This window comes from Dama dama, chromosome 13 (assembly GCF_033118175.1).
Source record: "Dama dama isolate Ldn47 chromosome 13, ASM3311817v1, whole genome shotgun sequence".
In the NCBI taxonomy this organism is placed as follows: domain Eukaryota; kingdom Metazoa; phylum Chordata; class Mammalia; order Artiodactyla; family Cervidae; genus Dama; species Dama dama.
The window spans coordinates 30,271,131-30,286,281 of NC_083693.1; the positions used below are offsets into that span (position 1 = coordinate 30,271,131).

General features: G+C 44.1%; 1 protein-coding gene across 4 annotated transcripts in view; it reads right to left on the minus strand.

Annotated features, from left to right (window-relative positions):
- Positions 1-474: 474 nt before the first annotated feature.
- Positions 475-15,151, minus strand: part of BLM (BLM RecQ like helicase) — an 86,917-nt gene continuing 72,240 nt past the window's right edge. For 2 of the 4 annotated variants that reach the window (XM_061158758.1, XM_061158757.1), the window contains exons 18-22: positions 10,514-10,713; positions 9,867-10,059; positions 6,899-7,021; positions 4,659-4,860; positions 475-793 (exon numbers count right to left, since the gene is read on the minus strand). In XM_061158758.1, coding sequence (XP_061014741.1) covers positions 616-793; positions 4,659-4,860; positions 6,899-7,021; positions 9,867-10,059; positions 10,514-10,713 — 896 coding nt within the window. In that variant the 3' untranslated portion in view covers positions 475-615. Of the gene's footprint in view, positions 794-4,658; positions 4,861-6,898; positions 7,022-9,866; positions 10,060-10,513; positions 10,714-15,151 lie in introns of those variants that run through there. The other 2 variants (XM_061158760.1, XM_061158761.1) reach the window with 2 other exon arrangements.

A 15,151-nucleotide genomic window follows, 5' to 3' on the forward strand; every position in this document is an offset into this window, starting at 1 on the left:
CAAACGAATGGCAACTTATTGTTCTAATTGATATTTTAAACACGAGTGATTGAGCATTTTTCACATATTTGTGGGCTGTTTGCATTTCCTCTTCCGAGAACAGCTTATTCACATCCTTTCTCATTTTTCTACTAGCTCGTCTTTTTTTCTCTTAATGATTTACAGGTACTCTTTATATATTATGGATATGAACCCTGTGTCATGCATTTTCTTCCCTTTTTTCTCTGTCATTTATATTTTAATGTTGCTTATGTTGTCTTCTACATAAAGTTTTATAGTTTCATGCTGTCCCGTTTGAATCTTTCCCTCTGGCTTCTGTGTTTCATGTCGTGCTTAAGATTTCTCTCACTGAGATGATTCAGCTGCTGGGACAGACATTCTGAGAAACAATGGCCACAGCATTTGCAGCGGCAGCAAACTGTGCATGTGTTTCAAAAAAAAATAAGAAAATGTTTATTTTAAAAACCAGAACTGTCACCCCGAGCATTTATTTAAATATTAATAGATACGGGTAAAAATTTACAAATGGTATAACGAAACTAACAGCTTTATATTCACAGATGGTCAGATGCTGACAAACAAGAAATGAGATCTATGTACATTGAGATTTGGTTGTTATGAAAATGCATATGAAGGCTTCAGAAACGGTCTATTTATAGGCTTTGGTGGAGCCATAATGCCCAATTTCCTACTGACTCCTGATGCTGCTTGAGAAGCATGCAAAGTGGAACTGGGTCCGATTATGTTGGAGGGTTTAGTTTTAGAAGGCATCCTTCGGCATGTGCTGGACCCCCTAAAATGTGACAAAGAAAAGAAAATTAAAATGTCAAATAAAACCAAAAGTGAACAGTCATTTTTCTCCTAACCTGCATTATTGTGGTTTAATTGCTCAGTCGTGTCCCAGCTCTTTGCAACCCTATGGACTGTAGCCCACCGGGCTCCTCTGTCCATGGGATTCTCCAGGGAAGAATACTGGAGTGGGATGCTATTTCCTTCTCCAGGGGATCTTCCCGACCCAGGGATCGAACCCGTTTCTCCTGCTTGTCAGGCAGGTTCTTCACCACTGAGCCCTCAGGGAAGCCCTTTAACCTGCATGCACTTTATAATCCAAACTTTTCCTTGGTATGACATGTCTCTGCATTTTTGGCCTATGATGGCCCTGGGGTGAGGTAAGTTTCCTTTACAATTCAAGGAATAAAGGACTGCTGCCTTTTACACAAACCTGTCCTAGACGTGTCTTCCTAACATGTCAAGGACTCTCTGACTTGAGCCCAACCCCAGGTGCCTTCTCTCTCCTCTCCCTTCTTTCCACCCATCCCTCCAGACATCTGAGCTGAGACTCACATTCCCCAGCTACTCCAACCACACAGAAAAGTGGCAGCACCTCGTCTTAAGGCCCCAGTGCCTGGACAACGGGTGTGGTGGAATCACTGCACTCCCACAGCCCGCCAGTCTTGGGCAGGCTGCAGACGCGGTTCCCGGGCGGGAGCAGCTTGGGGCCGCCGTGTCTTCATCGGACCCCGCTGCCAGCGGCTCGCTCGCTTGTCTACACTCCAAGGTCCGCCTGCTCTCAGCTCACACTCGCTGCCTTTAAAACAGGTTGGGGAGCCCCTGCCACAGTCTACTACAGAGGCCTTCCAGCTCCTCACTTCCCCCACTGATCTGAAGATAACAGCTTTTCTCTCCCCACCGGATAAACTGTTAAAAAAAAAAAAATCACAGGGCCAGTGTGTTTACAAGGCTAACAGCAGGCAGCATTTGCCATAGAAGCCTGTCCCTAAACCAGTATTTCCCGTCGCTTTGCAGCCAGGCTGAATTCCTGCCCCGTGTTAATTCCTGGTCATCAGGGCACCCAAGTGGCCTCAGAGGGCCTGGTATCAGGGCCATCAGTCTGCTGATGATATTTCAGTGGGGCTGAGTGAAAAGTGGTTTTTCAACATTTTAAAACTCTTGCTCGAGGGCAGTTCTACTGCAGAACTGGTAAAGATCTGCTAAAACTAGCAGAGAAGCAGCCTTACATCTCCCTATGCTGATTTCCTGCTGAGAAATTAAGCCCCGAGAGAAAACCTGTTGTTGATATTGATTTACAGAATGAATCTGCCAACAGCAGCCTCCATTTTCACCAGAGCCATCCATTTCACTCCCACTCAGGGCCCAGAACACAACCAGTTCATTGTGTGTTGTTCAGAAGATGTGAAACTCTGAGGGCAGGGTGGGGAGGTGAGGGCACTGGCAGGAAGCCACGCTGATCCCGTGGCCGCTCGGGGCCCCAGGCAGGTGAGCGGCCCGGACACGTGGGGAGCCACCACCTTGCAGAGGGGGTCAGTGGAAATGTGGAGAACTGGGCAAGGAGACAGCGAGGCTGCTACGGGGTAAAGCAGTATGACACAACTGGCTGCTTTTCGCCAGCAGGGACTAAAAAGAATCCTGCCGTAAACACACAGGCTAATTAAAAACCAGCATCGAAACTGTGCTGGCTTTGGGACAAGTGTGAGTTTCTCTGTGCTGCTGTGTTCAGTCACTAAGGCGTATTTGCGACACCCCACAGGTTGTAGCCCACCAGGCTTCTCTGTCCATGGGATTCTCCAGGCAAGAATACTGAAGTGAGTTGCCATTCCCTTCTCCAGGGGATCTTCCCGACCCAGGGATCCAACCTGCATTTCTTGCACTGGAGGCCGGTTCTTTACTACTGAGCCACCAGGGAAGGCCCTTAGTAGCTTAGGTTCCAGGCCACAGGGCAAAGTGCTTCCCTCTGAAAAACAACAGCTGCGGCAACACTAAGGGAGACAGTGCTCTGCTTTGTTCTAAAGGGCAGCAGGAGGAGGTCACGATGGAATCTCCGTGGACCATGTGCAGCAGTGAAAGTGCTCCGGGCAGGCCCGGGTGAGCCTGTGTCCGGCCCCATCGGTGAGATGGGGACCAGGCCAGGGCTGCACACGCCTTCCCCGGGGGAAGCGTCAGGAAGCCCCAGTGTCCTCAGCGTAAGTCCCAGGAAGTGGGACAGAGGCCTCGTAAGGTCTTCTACCCTGTGCGATCGCCTGAGGAAAGAAGTCTTTCCCAAAATGGGGAAATAAGTGAAGAAATCAAGAAAACGTCCCCACAGAAGGGCATTGGTGGGTCACTTGCACATCAAAACCCACAGAAATTATTTAGCCATAAAAATGAATGAAATCCTGCTAGTTGCGACAATATGTGTGGACCTCAAGGACGTGAGGCTAAATGAAATAAATCAAATACTCTATGATCTCTCTCATGGATGGAACCTAAATACATATGAATATTTAAACCAAGTTCATAGATGCAGAGAACAGACTGGTGTGGTGGTTGCAAGAGGCATGGATGGGGTGGGGTGTAGGATAAATGGGTGAAGTTTAAAGTTTAAATAGAATTAAAATAGATAAATAAAACCCACAAAGTTAAACTAATATTTACCAATGTCTTTAATTTCTGTCCCCCGACAGAAGGATTAGCACATACAAGATGTTTGTCGACTTAAGGAGAAAATGACAGCTTGCTAACACTGCTTTCTTTTCTCTTCCCCACTCAATTTTTGGTCTTTATTAACCCGGAAGGAAAAGAGGTAGAAAAACTGCAAGAGGAAAACACGATAGCCTGCATAAGTTTACTGAGTTCCCTTTTCCGATGTTTCTGTTAACACCGACGGGACGGTCGCCAGCCCACCAGACCTGACCTAGAAGGTGACGGCAGAAGACGGGAAAGAGCAGGGCAATGATGAAGAAATACAAATGCTGTTCAGATCGTCACCCCGGACCTGAAGGCGAGGCTGTGTTCCGCCTTGGTGAGCAGGGAGCACCCCAACGCTGGGGCGTCCCAGCCCGGGGGCCAGGCAGACATGGGGACAGGGAGATGGCAGGGCTGGACTGACCTCTGGGGGGGTTCTAGTCGTCACCTCTTCTCTGCTGCCCTGCTAAGCTCAGGAGGCTGGCCTCCTGGCTGTTACTGAATGACAGGGGTTGTGCGGGGCCTCCAGGTGGACGCCCTGCAGATGCTACAGCAATAAAAGCGGTGTAGCAAGTACTGGCGGGATCATAAGAGTCGTGAGGAAACAAAACCCTTTTGTTTATTCAGCTAGTGTGTGACTTACGGGCTTCCCTGGTGGCTCAGTGGTAAAGAATTTGCCTGCCAAGCAGGAGATGTGGGTTGATCCCTGGGTCAGAAAGATCCCCTGGAGAAGGAAATGGCAACCCACCTCCAGTATTCTTGCCTGGAGAATTCCATGGACAGAGGAGCCTGGTGGGCTACAGCCCATCGTGTTGCAAAGAGTCGGACATGACTTAGCAGCTAAACAACAACAATACGGTTTACGGTATTTTAGGTGGAAAAGTTTCTTCAGTGCAAGTGTCAAAAATAAAAAACCTTTTTTTCCCCCCTTGAACGTAAGGTCAAAATTGGAGAAGCTTTTTTACAAACTAGAAAACTTCAGTGATAGTCAACCTAGGAGCAGATATGATAAAAATCTGAAACAAAAAAAAATTTTTGTTTTGAATGAAAGCTTAATCCTGACTCCACGAGTTGGACCAGGCAACACTGAACAATGGCTTATTTTAATGAACACCTCAAGGCAAAGCAGGGCAGCCCTGCTCCCTTCTATCCTTCTCCCTTCCACCTGACACTGCAGACAAGGTGGTAGAACTTACCCTTTCGTCCTGGAACCACTGAAACCAGTTCTTCTCCTCTTGGCTCTTTGGGAGGCTGGCATCCTTTTCCTCTTTCTTTCGTTTCTGGTTTTATTTGCAAAGTAGTGAGAAGATATGGGTGCTTCCTCATCCGACTCCTCAGGGGTGTTTTTTCCAGTGCCTCTGCTGCTGGAGGGGCTTCTCCGTGGGGAGGAGTCCTCAGCTACAAACGGACAATGCAGACATGTATTGATGATGCCATGCTGATGACAGTCTGCGTGCAGACACACAGTACAGGGTGCAGTGCAGCTGAGGCCCTGCTGCTTTCCTGGAGCATCCCGCCACTTGGGTTCAACCATCCCACAAGAACCGTGCTCTTCTTTTATTTCACAAAGCCCCAAAGTCGTCAATGGCAATTCAGTTTTAAAGAATGGGGGTTGGAATTCATTAAGAAAATGTGTGATGCTCTCTAACTTAACTAGAGACATCAGGTTTATTAGCTCACTCTCTGCAGCCTAAGTCCCTGCTATTGTTTGTGCCATTAATCCTGTTAAGCTCTCTGAAAAGTAAAAGTGCTAACTAAAAGACAATTTATTAGTTTACATATGCTGAAAAAGACAAGCCCAATGTAAGGAAAACATGACTATCTTCGCACCTCATCTTTAGAGTGATAATTACTTAGTAGTGAGTGTCAGAAAATTCTAGACTGTATTTTACTTTTCTTTGCATAACAGCTGTGAACAGTTCACATATTATGCAGGAAATGGGCCTGTACAAAGCACACATTTGCAAAGAAGATGGTAATTTCCATAGGTATTTGCAACCCAAAGAATTCCCAGAGCCTGAAATCTCCCCACCAACAGTGATCTCAAACGGGTCTTCATTTTCTGAAGGTATTTCCTGGCTGGCCTGGTTTACCCTCAGGCTACCCTGCCTCACTGAATGGTAGGAAGGGCATAGTAGGAAGGGTGAAGAGCGCAGTCATTCCAGCTGTGGGACTTCAGGAAAATGAAAAGCCTTGCCCATTTCCACCTCCAAAATGGGCGTGGGGAAGTCCCTGGTGGTCCAGTGGTTACCACTCTGCCCTTTCACTGCCCATGGGTCTGGGTTCAGTCCCTGGTTAGGGAACTAAGATTCCATAAGCTGCATGGCATGGTCAAAAATAAAACAGGTGTATAAGGAAGGATTGAATGACACAAAATGGGCAAAGCTCTTGGCTCAGCATCTCTCCCTCAGTAGGTGGGAGTGGTCATCACTGGTGATTTCTGCAGAGCTGCCCTGTCTGATGTGGGTAAAATACCCTTCCAAACAAGATGCTACACTAACCAAGCGTTAAGTTCCCACCAAGAGTTCAATGTGTCTGGAGTAAGGCTTTTATAGAATAATTACCGTACAGAAGAATCAACAAGAACCTGACTCTTCTGCATCGTGCCAAGGGATAAAAATGACTGTGGAGAGACAGAACGCGACTCGCTCATGTCTCACCCCACTACCATTTCCCTCAGCCCTGGGAAGGACTTCTGTGGAGTCACAGAACGGTTCACTTGGCTCGTATGCATCACAATACCCTGGAGGCAGGCACCCGACTTCTGCACCTGACCTATCGCCCACAACACAGTCTTTGTTCTCGATTTTCCCTGCATCCACGCTTCCTATGGCTTGTAGTGAGAAGTACAAGTGATGAGCTCCGTAATTAGAGGTGCTACACGACAGGCCTCACGCAGCCTCTGGGAGCGTCCATTAAGGATGCACTCGCTTGGGCAGCCCTTCAGCGCTAGAGACAGTTGGAGGCTCAGGCGTTCCAGTTACATGTTCATTTTCCAAAACATTTCAACTTAATCTTTAGACATGCTTGTCGGATAACAAGTTCCTTCCTCAGATAAGGAAAGTGAAACATGGAACGGATACTCGTGGCCTGCCAAGGATCAGAGGCGGACGCTGACCAACCCGCAACCGGCACCCGGGGGCTCCAGGGTCCTCAGGCGCTTGCTCTAACAGATCAACAAATGCTGGGCCCGCAGGCCTTCCATTGGGTCCTATCACAGGTCTGCTAACTGGACCCCCGGGGACCTAAGCACCGTGCTCTCTATGAAGTGCCTGGCACCCCAGTGGGGTCTGCTCGGAGCACTTGGATGTCAGTGTGAGGAGGTGTAGGAAGCACTGACACAACCCAGAAACCACACAACTCTAATCCAGTGAGAGGCATTGCTTAACATTAAAAGAGGCTTTTGGAAAAACACATATTTGGCTGTATACCGAACCTGGCAATGTCCACTCAGAGTATTTCTGTAATATTGGAATCACTTCAGCACCATATTTTTCCAGTTTGTCTTCGGTAACACCATCAATTTGAAGCAAAACCTCAGGATCAGAAGATAAAGATTCTGTACATGGACATAAAATTAGAAATTTAAATTACCACCCAGAGAAAACCCACTGGATTTATACTCATTCACCCATTCAGCGCCTGTGTGTTAAGTGCCAACTGACTGCAGAGTGCTGGGTACACAGGCCAATTTTCTAAAAAGGCAGCTAGTGCCAATGGAGGCAGCAGACAGGCCCAGAGGGGAGGAGCCCACCATCGCATTCCAGCAGCAAAGGTGCTGGTCAGGGCAGAGAACGGGAGGGGGTCTAGGACGTTGAGGGGAGCAGAGTGGAGGGGGGTATCCGGTCTTTGCTCTCACCCACTGTTTGCATTACAAAGATGAGTCTAGTTGCAATTATGGGGATCCTTTGTTTGTAGAGAAGGTCCACATTTGTGCTTCCTTCCACTTCAGACTTCTCCCCTGCACTCCTGACTTGCATCCCCTGCTCAGGAAGGCCTCAAATGAATTTTCACTTCCCCCTCAACCCAAACCTGTCCTTCCTCCAGCCTTTCTGCACGTGGGCGAGGCAAGTAGGCTGTTAAGAGTCCTCTGAGCACAGAAGGCACATGAGTCTTACAGCTAGACATGTTTGTCGTTGTAAATACCACTCTGGCTGCTGTATGCAAAATGGACTGTAAGGGAAAGAGGAGAAATTGGAGCCTCGAGGAAGCTGCTGCAGGTGCAAGTGAGCATGCTTCAAACTAGATGGAGAGAAGAAGCAGATTCGGACATGTTTTGGAGGCTAGGTCTGCAGGATTTATTGATGCGCTGGCTATGGGGAGCAAGTGAGTAATCCCCACATATTGGAGCTGAGCAAAGGGTGGATTTCAAATCCGTGATTCTCACATCATTTCTACATTTAGAGGAAAAAGAACAGACCTGTGGGACAGACCAGGGGGTTAGTAGAAGAGAAAGGGAGGCAAGGAGAAATGCCGATCCCTGCAGGTTCCCTGGTGGTTCAGTGGTTAAGACTCTGTGTTTCTACTGCAGCAGGTGAGTGTTTGATCCCTAGTCAGGGAACTAGGGTCCTATATGCCTCGGGGTGTGGCAAAAAAAAAAAACAAAAAACAAAGAAATGCAAATCCCTGATAGAGTTTGTACTTTATCTGAAGAACTGCTGGAGCTTTAAAGAGTACTTAGAAGATTAAAACGAGTATCATGTTTACATATGGAGTTAAGGAGTCCAGTTAAGAAACTTCACTGAGACCCTGGGAACAAAGTACAGTATTTTATTGATTCAAAGATACACACTTTTTTTTTGCATTTTGGCATTCCTGAGGTCAAGCTGCTTCTTACCAGTGCAGATGGCCAGGTGGCAGCTGTCCAGCAGCTGTCACCGCTACGCACGTGAGAACGTAGTCGCGGCCTCAGTCAACAGCACCACTGCAGTGCTGGTCCCTCACATGTTGAGTTTAACTGCACATGAAACGTCTTCAAAAAGACTAGACTGGGATGAGCACTGAGAAAATAATGTGGGGACTTCCCTGGTGATCCAGGGGTTAAGAATCCGCCGTCCCAGGCAGGGGACACGGGTTTGATCCCTGGTCAGGGAACTAAGATCCCATATGCTGCGGGGTTGAGCCACAACAAAGACCCCGTGCAGCTAAAAAAAAAAAAAAAAATTAAAAAAAGAAAACGACTGTGAATGTAAAAAAGCTCAGACATGGAGTAATGGGGAATAAATGTGGCATTAACAAAGCAAATGATTTGTTCTGGAGGAGATGACAATTTCGTAGTTTCTTGTAGGCAACAACCAAATGCTTTACATGACTTGTGTTGCTAAGAGATGTGTGCCCGTCTGTGGACAACTTTCTGGTATAATTAAGAAAATACCACCATCACACTGGAAGGGGTGATGGGGATTTTGATAACATTTGGGGGATATAGTGGAACATGCTAAAAAGGCTGTATCACTAACATCCCTGATGACATGAGGGAAAAACAATGACAAGGACAGCTGAGTCAAAAAAAAGATTCAGAAGAGTCAGGCTTTGAATGTGAATTTTTACAAGTACTTAAATCAACCTACTTTGATTTACGCATTTTTCCACAGAGGCACAGTTATGTATGTTATAAAGTAGAATACAACTCTTTCAATAAAAGTACTGTGTCACAGTTTAATTAGCAGAATTTTTTTCTTTCTCAATAGTCCATAAAATAACAACGTGGCATCTTAGAGTTGATGAGATACTATAATGACCTATGGTGGCCAGAGTGGGAATGGGAGAGAGGGAAGGTGGTGATTACGGGTTTTTATAAAGGATGAGCATGGAAGGAAATGTACTCTCACTGTCAGTCAACTACTGGCTAACTTATTTTCCAGGGACTTTACTAAGAGAATTCTGGGTGGAGCTATCTGAAGCCATGGGGATAATTCAGGTCAGCAAGTATTTATCACAAAATACTTAAGATACAGCCATGTGCTAGGTCTGGATTCGGAGAAGCATAAAACAAAATCTCTTTTCATAAGGAACTTATGTTTTAGGAATGTGAAGCTAAGGTCCTTATGAAAACAGAACAAAACTGTGTGCACAATTTGTTAAACATAAGGCAGGCAAGTAATGCACACAAAGTCAGTAAGAGACACCTGGTATCAGCAATTACAATTATCCATATCTTAACATGCAGCATTAAACCAAAGTAGAAGATTAAAATTATATTAATACCATATGTCTGAAGAACAAAGTACTGTGTTTATCTTCAAGAATATATTTTATTTCAAGAATGAGTTTAAATTGTTTGAGCTTTCCATTCAGAGATGGAAAAGACTGAGATATATTTATGCTCTTGATGAGTTCTTTATCAAGATTAACTTTTGGCCCATTCATTTATGCTGTGCAACAGGAGACGCACACATACCAACCTGCAAGCTTCTTGAGAGTGACGGTATTAAAAATATTGAAGTAGTGGACGCCAAAAACTTTCCCCAGAGATTTGCAGACTTCTGTAAGTTCTCCAAGACATTTCTTAACCACCTCTTCCCTCTGAGACACCTTTGCTACTAATGCTTTTTGTTTTTTCACACTGCTGGAATTTTCCGTTTCCATGAAGTCTACCTTCGTGAGAGAAACACAGAGCGCAGTGGATGTGTGCACGCTTGTGGCCGAACAGAGGCTTCACTTAATGCTCAGATGCATTTCTTGGGGGTGGGTATTTCTGTTACGTCTGGTAGATAGTAAGTCTCTTGGGAACAGGGGCTGTCCATTCTCCATCTTTGCATTTCCAGTGAGAGCACAGAAAAGCTTTTTAATAAATGTTTATTTAATGAATATATGATGATCTAATGATCTGACAGCCCATATGATTCATTTTGGCAGGTATGACATTACTTAGGCTCAAGTTTAAGATCTCTTTCCAAACCAAGAAGCACAGAATATGTTCATATAGGGCGGTACATATAAGTTCAATGTCCATCAGCTCATCAGTTTAGGAAAAGACACTTTAACTCACAGTGAAATATTTCTATCTACTCTTTGGGAGATAATAAAACCAACATTTAAAAAATCATACCTTTAAATGCCCATTTAGTATGGTTTGTGCTTTACTTCCGAGCATCACATAGGCAATTGGCTGATCGTTGGCATTGATGTACAAGTCTTCATCCAAAATCCTGTCAAGTATCAGTTTTTTAAAAAGTCTTTCGGCGTTGTGTCTTGAATAAGTAGATCCTTTTCCAAATATTCCTGACTGAATTTTTGCACTCTTACTCCCTGGCAAGAAGGTACAAGAAGTTACATTAGTAAATATAGGTATATCATAACTGAGGGCTTCCCTGGTGGCTCAGATGGAAAAGAATCTGCCTGCAAGGCAGGAGACCCGAGTTTGATCCCTGGGTTGGGAAGATCCCCTACAGAAGGCAACGGCAACCTACTCCAGTATTCTTGCCTGGAGAATTCCATGGACAGAGGAGCCTGGCGGGCTACAGTCCATGGGGTCCCAAAGAGACAGACATGATTGAGCAACATTCCCTTTCACCATAACTGTAACAAAAGAAGCTAAAAAAAGTCATTTATGGGGACTTCCCTGGTGGTCCAGTGGTTAAGAAGCTGCCTTCCAGTGCAGGGGACATGGGTTCAATCCCTGCTTGGGGAACTAAGATCCCACACGGCATGGGGCAACGAAGCCCATGAGCCACAATGAAGAGCCTGCATGCCACAACTAAGACCCAACGCAGTCAAGTATATATATATATATATATATATATAAAAGTCATTTATGGACAGGTCTGGATAAAGGGATAGATAACTCTTCTTCAGGAAAACCTATGGCACAAACAGACACTCATTTCCATAAAGTAAGAATATTTGAGTAGAATTTTAAAATAATTTCATGTACTTCTCTTTATGTAACAGGCATTGACCAAACACAGCAACAAAATTAAGTTGGTCATTTTAGGATGTTGCATGTACAGCTTATAAAATTATATGACAGCAAACAAATCAAAGACAAAGTTTATGTCAACTTTAATAGCTTCACATCACCATTGCTATATTAGGATAACTATGCATTGTTGATCTAGTTCCAAAAAATTTTTTTGACAATCAACTTATAAGTATTATCTCTGGTCCTGTGATGAAAGTGCTACTCCTTTATAATCAAAGTATTTAAGTCTACACATTCTGTCATCCTTAGAGATGAAACCTATATTAACTCCAAACCAAGAGCATAGCATTCCACGAGGACACGTACTTCCCGCCTCCCCCAGGGGGCTGACTGAGAGCTCTATACCAGGCTGGATACTTGGTTTTACATCCCAGCTGCTATAATGACAAGTGTCTTTTTTTTTTTTTTAAATCATAAGCACAGTTATTTTTTCTTTAATAACAATCTACTTAAGAAGGTTGGAGAAGGAAATGGCAACCCACTCCAGTACTCTTGCCTGGAAAATCTATGGACAGAGGAGTCTGATGGGCTACAGTTCCATGGGATCACAAGAGTCAGACACGACTTAGCAACTAAACCACCACCAGTTAAGAAGGCTGGTGACATTGATTGTAATTGGAATTAATAGCTATACTTTGTAAGGCTTTAGCTCTATTTTAAGAGCTTCAAATAATTATGTTACTGTAAATTTCAGATGGCTTCTGGTCACAAATGTTGAATGATCCAAGTTTTACTTCTCCAAGTGATCTGGACATAAAGGACTACTGCTCTGGTAAAGGACTGGGTGATGTGGACCCAGTACTAGTGCTGAGGGTAACTAAGAAAGCTGGATGAAACATAAACAATTTTCTTAAAAATATACAAGAGCTGATGAGAAACTGAAGCATGTGTCAGAAAAATGTCTGACTTAGCAATCTTTCTAGGAACCTACATGAGAGGTACAAACAGAGATGCAGGTGAAGGTGCATTTAAAAGGCTATTTATCACAGCATTACGTACACTAGAAAATCACTGCGTTGGCCAAAAAATTCACTTGGGGTTTTCTGTAAGATGTTATGGAAAACCCCTAACAGACTTTTTCACCAACACAATATGTTCTAAAATAAAACTGTTTAAATATATTTCATCAATATGATAAAATAAAAACTAAAAGCTACTTCAGGAGAGTAAAAAAATTTAAAAATGCTTATATTGTTAAATAAAAATGATAGAAACTATACATTCAATATGATAAATATGTGATTGTGAGCAAACACATTAAAATATTAGTAGTTTTTTCCTGGAGTTTGTATTTTTCAGTTTTCTACATGTAATAATGTAGAATGATTATGTATCATTCTGATAATAAACTGTTTAATCTACAACCCTTTATGCTCCCAAACTAGAAGGCAAGAATCCAGAAAGGGGGTCCAGCATTAAAAGCTGCTTTGTCCTGAGAAATGTGTGGATCCAGAAGAAACAGCTTAGAAACTGAGCAAACCATCTCCCTTCTCCAGTGGAGGCTATTCATTTTAATTGCTTTATAGATTTTAAATTAAAAGTAATACATGTACATAGGAAAAAATACAGTACAGGAGGGTTTGTAATTAAAAGCAACATTCCTCTATTCTACCCTTCCCCTCTCTAGTCTCACTCTTTTCCAAGTCAATCACTTTTTAAAAATTTAATTTTTAATTTTTTTTTGGCCGTGCCATGCAACATGTAGGATCTTAGTTCTCCAATCCCTGGTTGAACCCCTGCCCCCTGCAATGGAAGCATGGAGTCTTAACCACTGGACTCCCAGGGAAATCCCAAGGCAATCACTTTTTATTTATTTTTTTTTTGCAATCACTTTTTAAATGGCTTGTTTTCAGCTCTTCTGGTGGTTACCACTCATGGAACCCACACTTCTGCTGTCATTCCAAGCCATCCGTACATTCCTCTTTTATTTTTATCTGTTTATTGGTTTTGCTTGGTCTTCACTGCGGTGCGAAGGCGTTCTCTAGTTGCGGCAAGCCGGAGCTACTCTTTGTTGCAGTGCATGGCCTTCTCATTGTGGTGACTTCTCTTGTGGAGCACAGGCTCTAGGGTTGAACCTACGCCCTAACAGGTCCGAGCAGGCTCTAGCGAACATGGGATCAGTAATTGCAGCTTGAGGGCTCTAAAGCACAGGTTTAGTTGTGGCGCTTGAGCTTAGCTGCTCCACAGCATTGTGGAATCTACTTGGATCGGGTATCAAACTCATGTCCCCTGCATTGCCATGGCGGGCAGATTCTTACCCACTGTACCATCAGGGAAGTCCTTATTTTTATTTATTGTACTTTCATTCTTACACCACCAGGATTAACAACTATATCCTGTCCTGTTCTCTAACCACTGTTTAAGTCTATACCTTGACTCTGCCACTTATCAGCAGTGTTTAGATTAGGACAAGCTTCCTTTCCCACTTAGAACTCCCGACTCTTGTGCAACTAAGGAGCATGTTCACTGTACCCAGACAGATTATTTTGTACATTTTATCAATTACACAAAGTGCAGCCACTTCCTTCATTTTCTAGTTGACCTCTGCTCTCTTGTATAATCTTTCTCCCGGAGTTTCCAAGTGCCTTTCTTGTTTTGTTGTTGAGAAGTAACATTTGTGGCCTTTTCTGTCATCAAAACCAAAAAAAAAAAAAAATCATTTCTTGTTCTTTCTCTATATTGCTTGGGGCTTATTTTTCCAACTTTCTGTTAACAATCTGTACAGACTGCTTCAGGACGCTCCCCTGGAGAAGGGCATGGCAACTCACTCCAGTATTCTTGCCTGGAGAATCCCACGGACAGAGGAGCCTGGTGGGCTACAGTCCACAGGGTCGAAAAGAGTTGGACACAACTGACTGACTGAGCACGCATGTAAAGACTGCTTACTGTGACTCTGGGATTTCTTCTCCCTGGACCCATGGGTCTGTTCCTGTTTATGGTATACATCACATCATCTTCTTTGCCTGCGAGTCTCCAGGGTTGCTGGCATTAATCTGATGTCCTTTTGGTTTTGGTTGTTTTTTTCTTTCTGAAGCTTTTGGGAGTATCTCTGAAGAGGTTCAGAATATGCCACAATGGCATCAAAACTATTCTGAGCAGACGGCATCTGAGTTCCTGAAATCTATCTGCCAAAAAGCAGACACTCCCCAAAGAACTCAACTGTCTTAAATCCCCCCTCCCCTCCCTGCCCCGGAGCAACCAGAGAAGACTGACTCTCATCATCAGAGATGAGAACTTTCCATACAACACCCAGACATTGCTGCAAAAATGACCACATTCCCCACCTCCCCATCTTTCTCCTAAGGGCCCGTTTATCTCTCCCCATAATTTGTTTCCTCCTAACCCTTCCTGCCTCTCCTTCCCCTATTAAAATGGTAGCTATGTCTGATTCTAACGGCTCCTTTGAGTCACATTTTCCATGAACTCCCATTACATATCTGATTAAATCTGTCCTTTCTCTTGCTAATCTGCCTCCCTAACTACAACAGAATGGAGAAAAGGCTTTTCCTCCCTAACATCTCTTTACTCTTGGTATTCTTAAATCTCATCTTATAAAGCATTTATTCGGCATTAAGCAGGCTTTTCTTTTCTTTTTTAATTTAAATTTTGGCACACCACACAGCTTGCAGGACCTCAGTTCCCTGACCAGGGATTGAACCCAGACCATGGAAGTGAAAGTGCCGAATCCTAACCACCAGGGAACTCCCTCAGTGGGCATTTTAATTAAGGCTTTTTTCCTTTTCTGAGAAATTTCCTTTTACTGTT